The 17,785-nt window shown below is 39.8% G+C and overlaps 2 protein-coding genes across 2 annotated transcripts; both read left to right on the forward strand.

Annotated features, from left to right (window-relative positions):
* Nucleotides 1-1,326: 1,326 nt before the first annotated feature.
* adam8a (ADAM metallopeptidase domain 8a) lies at nt 1,327-10,132 on the forward strand. Its single transcript, XM_053333188.1, is given in 25 exon segments — nt 1,327-1,399; nt 1,510-1,619; nt 1,714-1,787; nt 1,900-1,978; nt 3,034-3,110; nt 3,478-3,709; nt 4,210-4,287; nt 4,415-4,483; nt 5,088-5,257; nt 5,343-5,424; nt 5,528-5,670; nt 5,780-5,957; nt 6,037-6,126; nt 6,295-6,490; nt 6,589-6,670; nt 6,767-6,944; nt 7,054-7,140; nt 7,223-7,307; nt 7,666-7,774; nt 7,888-8,086; nt 8,399-8,446; nt 8,533-8,589; nt 8,673-8,723; nt 8,819-8,899; nt 9,244-10,132. Coding segments are annotated over 25 exon segments (2,673 nt in total). The 3' UTR covers nt 9,289-10,132.
* A 183-nt stretch (nt 10,133-10,315) lies between these two features.
* On the forward strand, nt 10,316-13,542 carry spef1 (sperm flagellar 1). The gene is made up of 7 exons (XM_053333239.1): nt 10,316-10,433; nt 10,633-10,744; nt 11,270-11,417; nt 11,583-11,628; nt 12,610-12,694; nt 12,776-12,881; nt 13,429-13,542. Exons 1-7 carry the CDS (start codon nt 10,325-10,327, stop codon nt 13,540-13,542), a joined length of 720 nt encoding a protein of 239 aa, XP_053189214.1. The 5' UTR covers nt 10,316-10,324.
* The last annotated feature ends 4,243 nt before the right edge of the window (nt 13,543-17,785 follow it).

A 17,785-nucleotide genomic window follows, 5' to 3' on the forward strand; every position in this document is an offset into this window, starting at 1 on the left:
TAGTCGTCGTAGAATGATGACGCCACCAAATAGTGTAGTATATCTGGGGGTTGCTCAAATAAAATGGCACCACCTACTGGCCAGAAAATAACTGGGCCAACTATGGACTCAGAGTCACAATAGCGAAAGGAGTGATTTACTCATTCAGGTAACTTTTGAACTCAAACTTCTTCATTAATCTGGTAGACTCATCAGGCAAGTTTGGTCGCATGTAGAGTCTGACAGCAGTGAAGTTGATAACTTGATAAAACTGCTGTCTCTTTTGGGCAAAACATATAGTTCTGTGTAAAAACATTGTGGACACCATTATTGCCAGATGATTTAAATTGATTTGCAAAACTGCTTATTCACATTTTAAAATGTTGTTTATTTATTATGTATCTTTTACATTGTACAACTTTACTGTGTGGACATCTAATGTCTAAGCCACACAATTAGTGTCCTAGTTTTCTGGCAGTCACAAATCCCAACTATAGCCTAATCTTTTCCGTGTTTTATGGGCACACAATTGCCAGTAATGCATACAAATAAATCTCTTCTTTTTTTTTTTTTAAATCAACATGATTATTTTTCCTCTCACAAGTATACAGTAAACACATGCTACATTTGCAGATCAACATTGTAATCCATTATAGACAAAAATACCTCTAGAAATAACAAGATATATTTTAAAGACATCCCCTGCCTGTGTGATTCTGACTAATTCAACTATTCGGCCAGTAGATGGCGACAAAAAGCCAATGATCTACTGATGGGTGGTCAATATCGGGAACCAGAATTTTTTGTAGAAAATTAGGGGTTTACCACAATTTAATGGAATTAGTGTTGGTATAAATCCAGCTGACCTCTGTAACAATCAGTGGTAAGTGTGATGAAGAAGAGTGGTACTGAAACAATAACTGGGTCAAACAGCATAGTTAAAGAGAAAAAAAAGATACGGTTAAAAAGTTGCATACATGTCTACAATATCTAGGCTACTTGTAGCAACCTTTAATTTGACCATAAACGGCCCTGGATGCTAAATTGGTCTTGTTTTAATTTTTCCCCCAATGAACAGCAAAATTACTTCTAAAACCTTTTTATAGGTTATGACCTAGTTATGACCTAGTCGAGGTCATCACTGCGGGTTTGATCTGTGTTAAAATCATGTCGATAACCTTTTGGCTAACAAAATTCGCATTTAGGAAGAAAAAAACTAAACTTTTTATAGACTCGGATGTGACTCGTGGTTTCTCAACCTCAAATGGTAATTTTCGAGATATTAGAGCAGAGAGGGGCGGGGAAAGTTTGAGATCCTCAGTATTACTCTTAGACAGACAGCTCACAATGAAATAATCCGTCCGAGAGAGCAACATGATACACTCTGGATATTTTATATGGATATTTTTCTCCTCCTGGGGTACGGCATTTTTACTTGATTCCTTTGTCTTTGTTTGTCTTTCTGTCTGTCTGAGTCTTTCGTTTTGTCTTTGTCTCTTTTGTCCTTTAACATCTTCCTGATGCTTGCAGGGGTAATTGCGGGCAATTTGAGGACTCTACCTCATGTGATGAAGTACCAAACAGTGATACCTCAGAAACTGAAGGACTCCACTCACATTACTAATGCTGCTACATATCAGGTAACACACACAAACTCTACTTAACTGTCACTGGGGATTTTTAACCTCTAGAAGAAAACATTAATTCTCATCTGATGTGTGTTTGTGTGTGTAGACATACCCCGATGTACTCCAGTACTCTTTGACGATCGTAGGACAAAACCACACACTGCACCTAGAAAGAAACAAGTGAGAGAATCCTAATATATGTATTTGGGTTTTTTAAGTATTGTCTCTTTGATATACTTATTGTATTTTCTTCCTTGAACTGCCTGTTTAAATAAAACGCTTATATTTTCAGGGATCTTATTGGGAAAAACTTTGCTGTGACACACTACTCAGAGCAGGGCACCCAAATCACAACAACTCCAGATCTTCAGGTATACAGCTTTGCTTTCTTTTTCTACTGTCTCACTAACACTAAGATAACTTGCATTATTACATACTGTATCTTTGTGTTAGCTGAGTCAGAAGCAGATATCTGCTTTATTAAAAATCAGACTGTTTTAAATGTTTGATCATTTACAGATTACAAACATCCTCTCATATGTTTCATAAATGTGTTTTTAATTGATTAGGCGCAAATGTCTGAAGGCATTAAATGTATTTAACTTTGTCATTGCACACTTCACTGTGATTTTTTTGAGAGTATGTACAGTAAGGTCCACAAATCATTTGGACCCTATAGTGTATAATTCATTTGTACTTCTGCTTGAATAGCCAAAGAAATAAGATATGTTGGTGGTGATTCAGAGGTTGGAAACCAGGTTGGTATATGCTACCAATGAATTATCTTACCATATAAGGCATAGGCCATGATTGAATGAATAACGTACAGGATATCCTGTGCCATCATTTGCACTCAGTTTCACAACGGCGTCTTTCTGCAAAAGCAGTTTTTGTACAAAAAAAAATGCTGTGATCATTTTGCCATCAATTTAACATCACAGTCACAGCTCCAAACTGTTTAATAACTGAACAGGATTCGTAAAAGGCAAATCTGACAAAACCAGAACAAAATAAAACAATATTTATAAATGTTTTTAAAGGCCATACAACTCAAATAAAGATATGCAGAAGTAATGGAATTAATATGTAATCAGCAATAATTCAGATTAATTGCTACAGATCCCGGTCTTCTACATCATATGCTTTTTAAAAAAAAGTAATGGTAAGGACATTTTTAAGCAATACATGTCACTGCTTCCGCCCTATTTCTAAATAGTTGATGTCATGGCCTAAATCTCATTTTGTGAGGTGATGTCTCATACTGGATATATACTGTAAGGGCAAGTGCCTTTCATGACACATAATGTGTCTTCTTCTAATCAGGCTACATTTTTACTCTGTGCTTGAGATATTTGTCAATTAAAGGACAAAAACGGTATATGAGTTAAAATCACTCACACAGTCAATTTCCTGTTAATTTGTTCAGGATCACTGCTACTACCATGGACACATTGTGGGAGTGGAAGACTCCTCCGCCAGTGTGGAACTCTGCTCAGGGATAAAGTGAGTCTTTTTTTTCATCATGTATTACTAATTACAAAAAGGTAATCGTGTCCCTAAACTGAGTGGCAAACCTAATTAAACTCATGATCATTTGTGCTGCTGTGACTCATGACCAGCATGCCCGATCCAAAGAGAGGATCAGTCCCTTAGCATCCATTTCCTCCATCATGACAACCATTAAGGCTGCATGTCTCACTCTGAAAATCTAATCAACAAAATAAAGCACAATTCTCTGATTAAAGCTTCCATCTACCTGTTGTAAAAACACATTGTGTATCAGTGTCTTCTGATAAATTAAACTGAGATCTGTTTGAGCAAAAGAAAAAGATGTTTCCAACTCTTCTAAAGTTCCTGTTCTGCACTGCAGGGGGTTTGTGCGCCTCCAGGACCAAACGTACCTCATCGAACCTCTGAATGCGACAGGAGCTGGAGAGCAGGCCCACAGAATGAGCACTAGAGCTCAAAGTGAGGAGGGTCTTCATGCTATTTACAATTACAAACACCTGAGGAGGAAGAGGAGCTCCTGTTCCCATGGAAACACAACCACTTTCTACGACCATGGAGCTCGTCCTTCTGGACTGTTCCAGCTCAGCAGTCTGGTAAAGACACACATTGTGGACTGACACAGATCTACACCATGTTTTCAAGCCCACATCTGATATTTGTCTGAGACTGCTGATATCCAGTATTTTCTGTTGTATTCTTAAATTTGATTGTTTTACGCAAAAAGACAAACAAAACAACATTTAAAAAACAGGAAGGCAGTGACAGTAAAACACATATATTAACTACCAATCAAACCACTAAGCAAAAAAGAAAAATAGGCAGAGCAACATAAAAGGGTAATTTTAGTATGTACTGATGTCCTGCATATTTTATTAGATAAAATCACTTTTTCATGAAAATGTATTTGTAGGATGATCATGATACTCATTTTGTTGTTACCCGTGCTCTGAAAACATCTGGACTATGAAACTCTAAAACTCTCCTTTGAAACACTGTAGATTAACAAATCAATGCTTCCTTAACCATAACAGGCACATATTCATACACATTCACGTTCACGGTTGTAAGTAATTTCGTTTTGTGTGTGATTCAGAAAAGCAGAGCCCAGACCAAAGACTACAAAAGAAAACCCAGGACAGTGGAACTGGTCGTAGTGGTTGACAACACAGAGGTTTGTTTCTCTTTTCTTTTTTCTAGCCTGTCAACAGTAGTTTTTGTATCAGTCATACATTTGCAATTTAAGAGTTGTAATGTTGTTGTTGACTGTATTACTAATATGAACAATCATTTCTTTCCAGTATAAGAAGTTTCGCTTCAGGGAGACAATAGAGAGCAGAATGCTTGAAGTAGCAAACCATGTTGACAAGGTACTATTTGTTTCCCTGTTGACCCATTTATGCTCTAAAATCAACCAATCTTGAAAACACATTATGAAAAATCCCTCCCAAAGCCAAGACCGTAAAATAGGGCAATCTAATGTTCATCACAGTGTAATTTTATGCAATTTTCCTTCTAGATTAATAAAGCGTGCCATCTATTTTTACCAGAAACTTAGTAATCTAATATATTTTTATTGGCTGCAAAAAAAGGCATACATTTTTGCCACAGTGCAGCACATGCACGTGTCAGAAACTTGAACAGTTTTTCACTGTGAATTACAGAAATGCAGGAAATCTGTTCTGATACTATCTGCTCTTTACTGAGTGGAACCTGAGCAATAAAAGGAGAAAAGAAAAGTTCTCTCACTGTGAAAATGTAACTTAAAGTGTGGATCTTCACACTTTGGCTGAAGATTTTCACACAACAGTGTTTCCTGTGACATCCTTTACATCCTTGGTTTTGCAGTAGCATTACATATGTGACTCACTTCAGAAATCCTCTAAAACTATTTACCTGATAATTCTTAAGGATTAAGGGTTGGATTTTCAGTTTGACTTGGTGCTAACAGTTCTCCCCACTGCTCTATTTCAGCTGTATCGCCCCATGGGTGTTCGTGTGATGCTGGTTGGTCTGGATATCTGGTCATACAAAGATCAGATTCAGGTCAGCAGTGATCCTGAGGTAACCCTCAACAACTTCCTGGTGTGGCGTCAGAAGACTTTGCTACTGAGGACCAAGCACGACAATGCACAGTTCATAACGTAAGACGCTGCAACCCCACTAAAAAGAACAATGTCAAGTTGTGTTAGAGTTGGTGTCTAAACACTTTGTCTTTTCTTCATTCAGAGGTGTAGATTTTAATGGCCCCACTGTCGGCCTAGCAAACACAAAGGCTATGTGCACCTCTAGCTCTGGAGCGGTCAATGAGGTTAGCACAGTTTTTTGTTTAACAAAAGGTATAAATGTAACATTTCTTGCACTCTGTAATATCCATTTCAGTTTTACTTTACTTTTGTCTATTGCACATACAGGATCATAACAATAATGCAATAGGAGTGGCGTCTACTGTGGCCCACGAGATGGGTCATAACCTTGGCTTGTCCCATGATACCGAAAATTGTGTCTGTGGCTTCTCAAAATCGAAGAAAGGCTGCATCATGGCTGAGAGCGTTGGGTAAGTTCAGTTTCTCCTCTGCACCGAGACTACACCAAATGTACTACTCTTTAACCAAAAGTAAAGCAAATACTTTATATTTTCTTATTTTTTCTAAATATTCTTTTAGCATTGTGTATCCGGAGCAGTTCAGCAGCTGCAGTCAGCAGCAGCTCAGCAATTTCCTGGAGGAGGTCAACCCTGCCTGTCTGCTGGATACACCCTCCACTAATCGCATCCACGGAGGGCCAGTGTGTGGAAACGCCTTCCTGGAGCCTGGAGAAGATTGCGACTGTGGCACTGTGGAGGTATGCCACACTCAAACAAACACATATGTAACGCAAAGGAGACCTGATCATAATATTCTGAACTTTGTCTGCCTCCTAGGAATGCAAGAATCCCTGCTGCAACGCAACTACCTGCAAACTTAATACAGGAGCTCAGTGCGCAGAGGGCGAATGCTGCCACAACTGCCAAGTAAGCAACACTCACTCTGTGCTCTCTAGATGAGTGAAGTCACACTGACACTAATTGTGTTACCATATAGCTAGACACAGTCTAACTGTGCCGTCTGGCAGCTTATGCGTTAGTGGACGTATTTCAGTAGTTGGTACACCACCATCTGTGTTTCGTTTCACTCTTCAGCTAAAACTGCCAGGCAGCATCTGCAGACCAGAGGCAGGAGACTGTGACCTGGCAGAATACTGCACCGGACTGTCCGCCTCCTGTCCTACTGATTCCTATACCCAAAATGGCCTGCCCTGCAACCGTGGGAAAGGATACTGCTACAATGGAGAGTGTCCGTCACGGCAGCAACACTGCAAGAGACTTTGGGGACCAGGTAGAACACCATCAAATTACACTTTGCTTTCAGCTCATCACTTTAATTCTGCCACATCAAGACTCCAATTTTGTGTTTTTCATATGATTCTCTTTAAGATGCTAAAGTTGCTACAGATACCTGTTTCTACCAGTACGGAGGCTGCAAAAAGACTCGGTTTCAGCGAAGATGTTCATTCCAGTAAGTTATTAAATGGAACAGCTCTATAAAAGCACATATTAACTGTGGGGTATTCTTGGTTTTTGGGAATAATTTTTTTGTGGTGTTTTGTTGCAGAGATCAATTATGTGGGACACTTTACTGCTCTGGAGGCTGGGAGTTCCCCGTGACATCCAGTAAGTCCTTCCACAGATTAGGAAATGAAATCTGCAATGAGGCAACGATGAAGCCTGAAGACAACTACCCTGCAGACTTTGGCATGGTGCCTACCGGTACATTGTGTGGCAATAACATGGTAAGAAAACTGTCTGAGTTGCTGCTGACCAGTAGCATCAACAAAACCACCACAGACTCAAAATCTGCACTGTGTCACTGTCCTCATGATGTGTTTGTCTATCTGTCAGGTATGCTACAATCAACGGTGTGAGGAAATTAAGAACATAAAAGAATATGGAACGAATGACTGTTCTGCCAAATGCAACAACCGCGGGGTAAAAAATGTGTCTACTTCACAAAACTCCAGTGCACTGAATAGCAAAGATATCATAGCTGACTGTGTGTTATCTCCGCCAGGTTTGTAACCATAAGAGTGAGTGTCACTGTGAGCCGGGCTGGGCACCGCCTTTCTGTGATGTGAAGCAGTCAGAGCTATCTGAAGGTACAGTACACTTGATTGTCAATATCTTCACATGTAAGCAGTGATAGTCAGTCTCTGTGTGCGCCTGTTTATATGCTTGACCTTTTAATGGCCATGATTTACACGTGACTGCTAGTGTCTGTTCTTTTTGTGCTCTGTTTTCTTCACCAAGACTTGGAATAGATTTCTCATGGACTCTCAAACAATTATGCTCTGTTCTGATGAACATAAACAGACACTGATTTAATGGAATTCCCCAGTTAGTCCGTACAAATACAGTAATGATGTTACAGTCAATTTGATGTATGCTGTTACATGCTTGCCCTTGAGCAATAAAAGGATATGGTTGCAATCGATGTGTGTGTGTTTGTGTGTGCAGGAGCAGGTCCAGTGTTTATTGTGTCATTGGCTGTCAGCTTAGTCCTCCTGTTGGTGGTTATTATTGGAAGTTTGATGTGCTGCATCAGAAAAAAACAACCTGCAAAGAGGTACAGAAAGAAGTTATATTTGTACAAATGACATTAAAGACATGAAGGTGTACAGACAAAGCTCTTTATCTAGCCCGTCTTTAAATCTAGCTTTTGTGTGTATTTCTTTACAGATGCTCTCAATCTACCTCAGGACAGTCCAACCCATTGTTTCAGTCAGGCAATGCACGAGGCAGTCCTCGTCTCGGATCCAAAACTATCAGCCAGCCTATATTTGTGGAGTCTTCAGCCACTCAGGCCTATAAACCTGTGTCCTCTTCTGCTGTCAGACCATCTACCGGAGGATTCAAGCCCAGCAGAACAGCCCCAGAGGTGATATATATTTTGATCTATTACCAACTATTACTGACCTAACAGCTTCAGCACCAGAACACTGGAGTTCTTTTTTCTACATTGGACATGATCATTTCATCTGTAGCAGGTTCTATCTGTAATTAAAGCATTATGACTGTTAGTTTGGTTTAGAGAGAGAGAGAGAGAGCAACTGTGTAATGTCCCAGTGAGCTCCAGCAGTGCTTTTCTAAATCTCACAATTTTAATTAAAACCAGAAATCCTTATGGTTAAAAAAAAAAAAGACTAATCAAGCTTTTGCTTTCACTCATCTCTGTCCTTGTCCCTTACAGCCCCCCCAAAAGGTACCAACTGTATCTCAGCCATCAAAGATCCAACAGGTAACCTGACACACACAGTTGTTACACTGAAATGTAGTGTTACCATTTCTACTTTATTTCAACGAGTCAACAATGTTTTTCTGTAGGTTGTACGGCCGCCAATGCAACCACCGACTGTTCCAAGCAAGCCAGTCTACTCTGAGGTAAAAATGCTTACAGATTTAGGTAATATTTGTTTGCTTTATTTAATGATGTATTGATTGTATTGTGTTTTCTTTTTTGTCAGGCTAAGTCACCACCTCCATCAAGACCTCTACCACCGCTTACAACCAAATCAGTAAGTCACATTACAAGTCACTTAAGCCACAGTTTTTCTTATTTTACAGTTTTTGCCATCGCTACTTGTTTAAAATGTGATCATCTGCTTTCTAGGTCATGAAGCCAAAACCTCTGATGCCTTCGGTGAAACCGAAGCCCTCTACAGGCCAGCCTCCACTGCTGCACACTCAGCTGGTACGTACGTACTGTTTTCAGACAGCAGCAAGAGTCAACCGGACTCTCCTTAATCGTCCAAATCCTGGTGGTCGGCATTCAAACATTCATAACGTTAGCCAAGGAATTCACGTTCACAAAGACGTGTTTTTGGGCATTACTCCGACATAGCAGTGTAATGAGCAAGCTGTGGCTCAGTGTTAGTCAGTCAGTAAACACATAAACTTCTCCTGGCCACCACTGAATTAACTTGTAGCCTCAGTATACAAAAGTGAGTGGACAGAGAAATAAACTACACTGAGAGAATTGCAGTGATGAGTGAAGCTCATCCATAGTATGTTTGCTAATAGTATTTGTTTTTATAGCTTGCAGGGAGAGCTGCCCTGATGCCACCCAGCAGGCCCAGATGACTGAGGGACTAATTCAGCCTGGAGTAAACACTGAGATCCTCTGACAGGGGACACTGTTGTTGTTGTTGTCCCACCTATGAAATCTTCTCAGGAGACGTCTGTCTGTATAAACAAGGGGAACAAGATCCATTGAAGGATCAGCAACAATAATTGACAGAGCTTTTCTGTTAATTGTGGCCTCCCCGAGGATTACTGCCATCTGTGTCTTGCTTTTGCATGCCTTCAGGAATTTTATGAAAATCTGAAGCTGTGATTGACAGATTCAACTTCTGTGCTTTAAATGACAAATGGCTATACTGCCATGATGATGTGTTTTTAAGGGAAATGTGTCTCTGCGCTGATCCTGGGATATATGAACACTTTATGGAGCAATTGCACTATTGATGCTGTAACTGTTTTACTAATTGCTACCATTCCCGCACATGATTTTTGGTACTGCTTTTCTAAGAGATAATGTAGTTGATAAGGGATTTTAAGATGTGGCACTAACATGGGCACTTTTTCAGATTTTTTGTATTAAGGATCATAAAACAAAACGAATGGATTTGCCTTGAACCTTGACTGTAGTATGACTTTGTGGGACTGTGTATGAAAAATGTTCTTCTGTTGTGTGTTGACTAAATGCACATTGATTGTAATTATTCAAGGGATTTTTATATTGCATTTTTTATACAACAGATATGACACTGCCCTTTCCTCATAATGCCAATGATTGTGTTTTTTTCTTCCTTCCCAATGAGGACTTTGCTTGGATAAATTCTGCAAACTTTGAACTGAAATATAATTTGAATATTTATGAATGTCTTTATGTATTTATGTGTATGAAATTGTGCTTAAAATAAAACCCAAACATCAATAAACGTTGTTTTTTCTTTTTTTCTTTTTACACAGACTCATAGTGTATGTTGCCATAAGTAACGGCCGGTTGCCTAGCAATGCCTTAAACAACCTGTGGTCCGGAGAAGCTAGTAAGCTAGCTCTGCCAACAGTTTGTATCTTTACAAACTGCTCGGAAACAGATGTCGCGTTGTGAATAATGGATCGAGAATTGAGTGAAGAAGAACTGCAGGAATTGTATGCATGGATTGATAAAATACCTCTGTCCCGGCCCAAAAGACACATCACAAGAGACTTCAGCGACGGAGGTAGATGTCTTAGGTTAGGCCAGCAGTACACAGAAGGGCTATAACATGCAGGAAGCAGGAGGAAAAAATAAGCTAACCTACCTTTACCGTATCTCCAGCTCATCTTGTTTTTGGTTGTTTTAAAAAGTTTAGCAGCTCAAATATCTGTTTGTTTGCTTGCCTGTGGACTGACTCTGCCTCTCTGCTCACCCCTCTGCAGTGATGGCTGCTGAAGTTGTAAGACATTTCTTCCCAAAGCTTGTCGACCTGCACAATTACATCCCTGCAAACTCCACACAGCAGAAGCTCAGTAACTGGAACCTTCTAAACAGGCAAGACATTGATCTGTTAGTGTATTCAAATTGCATGTGCTGCAAATAGGATAGACAGTGGTAGCATTAAAATAACAAAATTAATTATTTTTTAAAAAGCAACAAAAATGTAACTCCTCAGCTGGAAAAAGTACAACACACACACATAAAAAAAATATATCTCATAATCCAAATGGCAGTCATGACTAGAGAGTTTAAAATTTTCAATTAAATTTTGCTCTAAATGCTGACACAGAGAGGGGAGCATAGGCTGAACTTTTGTTGAGCACCACAATGGGCCTTTGCATCAGACTGTGAAAACCACTCCAAGCACACTCAGTCAAACCTTTCCCTGGATATGGCATGAAGCCAGACACAGATTTTATGACTCTTAAACATAATGGCCCCTGTGATGTTCATCATCATCATGCAACATCAGTTAAATCACTTTCAATCTGTTGTTCCTATTGTGACTCCTTTGGTAAATTAGAAACAGCTGTGTATGTGTTTGTTTTTATTTTATTTTTATTTTTTTCTTGTGGACAGGAAGGTGTTTTCCAAGCTGAACTTTCACATGCCTGAGGAGACGGTGAAGAAGATTGCACTGAGCACTGCAGGAGTGATCGAGCCTGTGCTGAGCGCCCTCAGGGAGAAGATAGACAAGAAACTGGAGCACACTGCTGACAATATACTGGTGTGTATATTTGTGCATGTGTGTGTTTGGACTCTGTACAGATTACTTTAAAAAATCTTTTTAGCTCTCTTTTTTCACAAAACTTTCCTCTGTATATGTGAGCAAAGCACTGTTGCATGAAATATTACCACTCTTTAAAACATTTTTTTCCCCTTTTTGAATCAGATTTTGGAATATTATGACACCAGGAACCAAGAGAAACATCACACAGGTGGAGTAGCTTTTGTTATTATATTCACAGGAACCCAAATGGACTTTTACTCCACACATTAGTAATGATTTTTTGGAAACATTTTCCTCAGACAGTTATAATAAGTTCTGAGTTCAGGATTTCACAAATTGAGACTGCTGAATTAATAAGAAAGTGATGACTGTATTTTGACATATATCCATTTGTTAGTGTCAATTGCGGAGTGTCAGTCTGACCCTGATCCAAACTGCATAGTATGACTTTAAACTTAATTTTAGCACAGGGAGGGAAGTGGGTGTAAATTTAGACTGTTTTTTTAATGACACTGTATGTTCTGATCAGCTGACACGTATTAAAAAGGCACTGAGCTGGTTCTTGTGTTTGAGTTATTGCTGTGAAGGCCAATTTTGCCTCTGAATTTATGTTCTCCTGACTTCCCTGCCTGTCTTGTCAGCATTTGTGCTCCGCTAACAACTCCAGATTAATTCTAATCTGTCCCAGTGTCTGTGTGAGCTACCACACACAGACACAAACATACCGACAGAACTGACTAAAGGATGCCACGACCTTTACAGAGTGAGCGGGTGACATGTCTCTATTCCATTTCCCACACCTCATCTGTCCCTGAAACTGTCATCTAAAGCTGACCTCAGACCAGTGCCTCCATCCTCTGCTCCTTCCTCTTCCACCTACAGCCCATCCGCTATCAGACACACAACTCAGGTCCTCATATCAGCCCCCAACATCACCAGATGGCCCTTATCGCTGGCCTGTGCTCAGCACTGCTAGACCTCAAGGCCTCTCATTCTCCATCTTCTAATCTAATCTTACTTGCCTTTTTCCTCCCACTTTCTGCTTCTTCTCATCGCCTGTAAGATTTGTGTTCACAAGATTTGTTGGATGAGTCTGTGAAGGTTTCCAACAACAGCAGACTTTTCAGTCACTGTGATAGGTTCATATTATTGTTGGGGAAATTTCATAGTTTGGTTTTGTTGTCTTCAGAAATTCATCAGAATGAAGCGAAACATCTGGTTCAAATGGCAGGAGAAGCAATGAAAAAAGAAGAAAAGACTAGACTGAAAAATGGGTAAAACCTCCCCAAAAAATAAAGTTGAAATGGAATCAAATGAATCATCTGCAGTCTTGATAACATTCTCTCTTCGGTCAGAAAACCGCTGTACACGATGCCGACATACTCAGACATGGACCCTAATTTACGACTAATCCTGCAAGAAAAGGAGCAAGCTGTGATGTCTTTGCAGGAGACAGTGGAGGTACAAACACACGCACACACACAGACACACGCACTCTCAATCCAGGAAACTCACACTGCTGACTGGCACGACTTCTGCAAACAGATTTCTCTTCCCGTTTTGATGGAAGAACGATGTCATACACCAGCTGTAATTTTACAGATGCGTGTGTGTGTGTGAGCATGTGAGCATGTGTGAGCGTGTGTGTGTGTGTGTGTGTGTGTGTGTGTGTGTGTGTGTGTGTGTGTGTGTAAGCGTGTGTGTGAGTGTGATACATATGCGTCACACGCTCTGTCAGCAGTGGTCAGTGAGTCAGTATCAGCTCAGCGGATATAACTCCCTTTTTCTTTCTCTGTTTCCCGTCTGTTGCCACATGTGCAGGTTAAGAATAATAATGAGCAGATTGTAATGTGCGACATTTCCTTTTGACTCTAGGACTTATTTCTTAAATCACTGACATCATTCACAGTTTCAGAAATGTACCTACTCTTCTTTTACCACATCCTTCTCCTTTGTGTGTGTGTGTGTGTGTGTGTGTGTGTGTGTGTGTGTGTGGGTGGGTGTGTAGATCCTCCAGATGAAAGTCAACAGGTTAGAGCATCTCGTTCACTTGAAGGATATGCGCATTGAGGACCTGACGCGGCATCTGGACACATACAAAGCCAAAGGACAAACACACTGATATTATTAACATGTAACACAGACTCACACACTGAGAATTAGTCTTAACATCAACTGCAATAAACTATAATAGATAGCTTCATTGTTTTACCAGCTAAGAGCATTATATCTGTTGAAATGCATTACCAGCTTACAGATGTTTTGTTTCAGTACTGTCTTTTTTAAGTAAAGGGTGTTTTTGTGATGCAAAAGAAATGGTTTGGTAATTTTTTATTTTTTTTTACTTTACTTACACTATGTAAGTAGTCAGGACTAGTGACATATTTTGTAGAGATTCCAGTGCAAAGCAGTTTCATAGTATGAAATGTGAGGCTGCGCAACAACTGCCTTTTATATAATAGGGGAAAAAATGATCCCTAAAGATATTACATATTATGACCTTGATTCTATAGTGAATGATTTATAATATTTAGCCTGTTTTGTGAAAGTTTGAGTTGTTTGATTAATAGTAAATAGTTGCCTCTGTTCTGTGTGAGGAGTTTAAATGTGTTTCATGTGTCTGTGGTCGTCTTTGATGTCTGTGCCTTTACACAGCCTCTGACTTCTGACCGCAAAAGCATTCAATAAATCAACTAACCACTTTAATTTTCCAAATTGTCTTCTTTTTTTTTTAAATAAGAGCAGAGCACAGCAAATACAATGATGCACAGAGGGTAATCCTGCTGCTGCAATCTTAATGATATTCAGTGTTTGGTTCATACATAGTGACAGAGCCTTCCTTCGAAAATTACGTCATTCATTTTCTATGAAATTCTTCATCCTGTTTAGATCAGCAAGTTTTTTCTATTATGAACACCCAAGCCACTATACCACAAACATACTTTGTGTAAACTTTACGGTTACACAAAGTATCTGTTTGTGGTATAGTGGCTTGGGTGTGTTGTTTCATGTCATCAAATTACAGAATCAGATAAGATCCAGTGCGTGTGGCTGTCAGTCCCTGTGTTGCCTTTGATCTTGCCCCCCTTATTCTATTGGTGTAGAATAACAGGACAATGATGACCCACTGAGAGCAGCTGATCTTCTCCAGCTGCCTGCTGCTGTGACTGAGCTCTATTGTGGTAATTACTTCCCTATCACCTAATCAGTCACCAGCATCATTATGCCTGAAGCAATGCAATGAAATCAATCATGTCTGCGCTTACCTTTTAGCTCGATCGTTCACAAAACTCTGCTTAGGTTAAAAGCATGTTAAAACGCTGGTGCAGATAATCTTGACATATATCTTCTTTATTTAATTGCCCCCTTAATCTGTCCACATTTAGCTCATATTCTTAACCAAACCTTTTCAACAGGTATGACTGTAGAAAAGCATCCTAGTAGTAACCTTACACAAAAGCATTCATGTTTACCATCTAATAGCTAAACCTCCTTTCTTAGCAAAGATCCTCAAATCATTAGTCAATTTATAATTATTCGCCTTACTACAGTCACAACAGTCTGGTTTTCATCCAGGTTATATTCCCCAGGCTCCACAACAGGCCCTGACTCAGCCTCAGTCTGCCTTTGATGCTTCCCATGTATCATTCCTTACTCATAGAAGAAAAGACCAAGTGCCTGGTATTCTCCACCTCTGCCAGTGATTCTGACTACCCTGCCATTAAAAGGTGGCACACTAGCAGGTGGCACCCATATTACTCTTGTTGAGTCACAGGAATATTTAGCACCATCAACATTTCAGCAGCTAAACCCTGTGTTTCATAGTGCAATATACACTTCATGATAAATAATTCATACTCATCATTGTTCTCCGTATTACATGCTTGGACAGCCTTTCTTACAGTCAAGAAGAAAAAAAACATTAAAGCTGCAAGCAGCGTTGGGCGGGAGTCGGACCTCGGACCATTTAGATGCCTTCAGACCCGGACACTGCAATAAGATGATACATTACACACACAAACACACACACTCACACATATACACACATACACACTCACAAACATACATACACACACTCACAAACATACATACACACACTCACACATATACATACACACTCTCCCTCTGTCTTAGTCTGAGCAACTGAAATGAGCTGCCAACACTTTGATGAGTCAAACAGGAGAGGAACTTACCAGTAGATATGTTTGTAGGTCATGCTCTTGTAATTTGTGTGATTGCTGAAATAGTTGACAGACTGCACAGATATCTAAAAACATAATAATACAGTCAATAAACAAACTAGAAACAGAAAAGAGTTTTTAAGCAGGTTTAGGGGGTCAAATTGAGGCTCAAAGAGGCAGTAGAAGAAAAAAAAACGATACAAATACAATAGGGTCCTTGCCTCCAGGCCTTTCAGCTCGGTCCCTAATAATTTTATTCATCTATAAAACTTCCAAACCACCTCACATCTCTTGTCTTATTTAAATGTTGTAACTATAGCACACAATCCAATAATAACTTACATTCCTCTTGGAGATTTTAAAGCTTGAAGAACGCTGTATGCCAATATCATACAGTAGTGTAAATATTGGTTAAATTCATTTACCAGTTTACTAAAGGGCTGATATAAGCCAGGCAGCGTGCACCAGCAGCAACACAAACAGATTACAGCTACATAAAAACAGTCTGTAACCATTCCAAATTTAGTTCAGTTCATCATACATTTCTGCTCTCAATTAAATTGAATATAGCAACATATCACATACCAATATGTGCAGCTGAGAGTAAGTTGACTCAGACTTCAAGGAAACTCTGGTTTTTCGGTTTCACGAAGCCAGTTCAGCTTAACTCTGAGTCTGTTACCCTGGCAACAACCCTGAGTTTCTCTTCCTTTTTAGTTGAAGCCTGTAGACTGAAGAAGCTGTCAGACATGGTGTGAGTCAGTTAATATTGAAGCACAAATACGAAGCAGAAATCTCCGTCAGAGAGTGATCAGACCCCGCTGGGATGTTTTATCATTCTCTGATGATGTTCTGTTTGAGTGTTTCTGTTTTTCTGTACAATCAATCAACAATATTCTCAGCCCTCGTATCGTCTGTACGACACATCGTGGAAATGCTCTCAGTTCAGAACAAAGTCTTTGTGTTGCACTTTGTTTTTTTCTTTGCCAATGGCAGTTTTATATGTAACATCTGTGACACTGAGCATGTTTCCAAGGTAACCCTCTGTTGGGCTGTCAGAATTGCAAAGTTTGAAGGGTGTTGATAGCCAAGTGGTTACTGTGCATGCTTCGTAGTATCGCTGGTTAAATACCAGCAAGGAACTTTTGCTGCAGATTTTCTCTCACGCCAGCTCATGTTCTTTTGCTGCTGCTACTGTATTGCTTTTTTTCTTACTTATCATCTCTCTGGTATGACTGATCTTTTTTGTACACTGCAAACTTCAATAAAGTTTTGAAAAAAAATCCTTTAACTCAGAGTTGATTGAACTAACTCTTAACACTTGTTCTGAAACTGAAAACTTAGAGACAACTCAGAGTTGGTCGACCTAGAGTTAATGTTTTAACTCAGAGTTAGTGAAAGTGCTGATAAATAGCAAAGGTAATGCTCTTTGTATGAGTGTGTGAGTTGCACTAACACACAGGATAGGAATGTAAAGGAAAACGGGCCAACAGAGCGGCTATTGATGACCACTGATGAATCACATTTAGAATCACACTGTTGTTTGGGGATGAGATTAACTCCCCTACACTCAGGCCACACCCTTCTGTCTCTGAGGAGGTGCAGGATAGAGGGATCATGCAGGACCATATGATAGAAAGGAAGAGAAGCAAAGGAAGGAAAGAGGAGTGCTGGCTCATCCAGGAAGCAGCAAACCTGACCTTCACCTCACTTCCTGAGAGGGAGGTCTTTAAACTCGCTGACTCTGCCCTCCTGACACCATCAGACCACCCATTTAAATGAGCTCAAAACAACAACAAAAAGCCCTCCTCGGTTAAGAAAATAAGATGAGGCTGAGTGAAGTTTATTTTCCCTCATTAACATGCTTTGTTATCATATTTCTCACAAATCCTGACATCAGGAAAAACTGGGGTCAGACTTAAACTAAACACCCTCTGCTCATTCAGGCCGTGGTCACACACACACACACACACACACACACACACTGAATGCTTCCTGGAAAGCCTTTGTTAACAGCTGACTGGCATTGCTGAGGACAGGACTTGAGGTTTAGGGGTTTCTTAGGATGACCATACAACATTCAAACTCCCCAGACATCTGTGTTTGTAATGTTTACTATAATATGGGTTAGAACAACAGGGACTGTGTGATAGATTGTGTATATGTTCACCGAGTCATCCTCAC

The sequence above is a fragment of the Scomber japonicus genome, chromosome 14, assembly GCF_027409825.1.
Source record: "Scomber japonicus isolate fScoJap1 chromosome 14, fScoJap1.pri, whole genome shotgun sequence".
Taxonomy (NCBI): domain Eukaryota; kingdom Metazoa; phylum Chordata; class Actinopteri; order Scombriformes; family Scombridae; genus Scomber; species Scomber japonicus.

Coding starts and splice junctions, on each gene's coding strand:
- spef1 (XM_053333239.1), top strand. CDS start 10,325: ATGGATCGAGAATTGAGTGAAGAAGAACTGCAGGAATTGTATGCATGG. Junction 11,629..12,609: donor CCAAGAGAAACATCACACAG/GTGGAGTAGCTT, acceptor TGTTGTCTTCAG/AAATTCATCAGAATGAAGCG. Junction 12,695..12,775: donor AAGACTAGACTGAAAAATGG/GTAAAACCTCCC, acceptor CTCTTCGGTCAG/AAAACCGCTGTACACGATGC.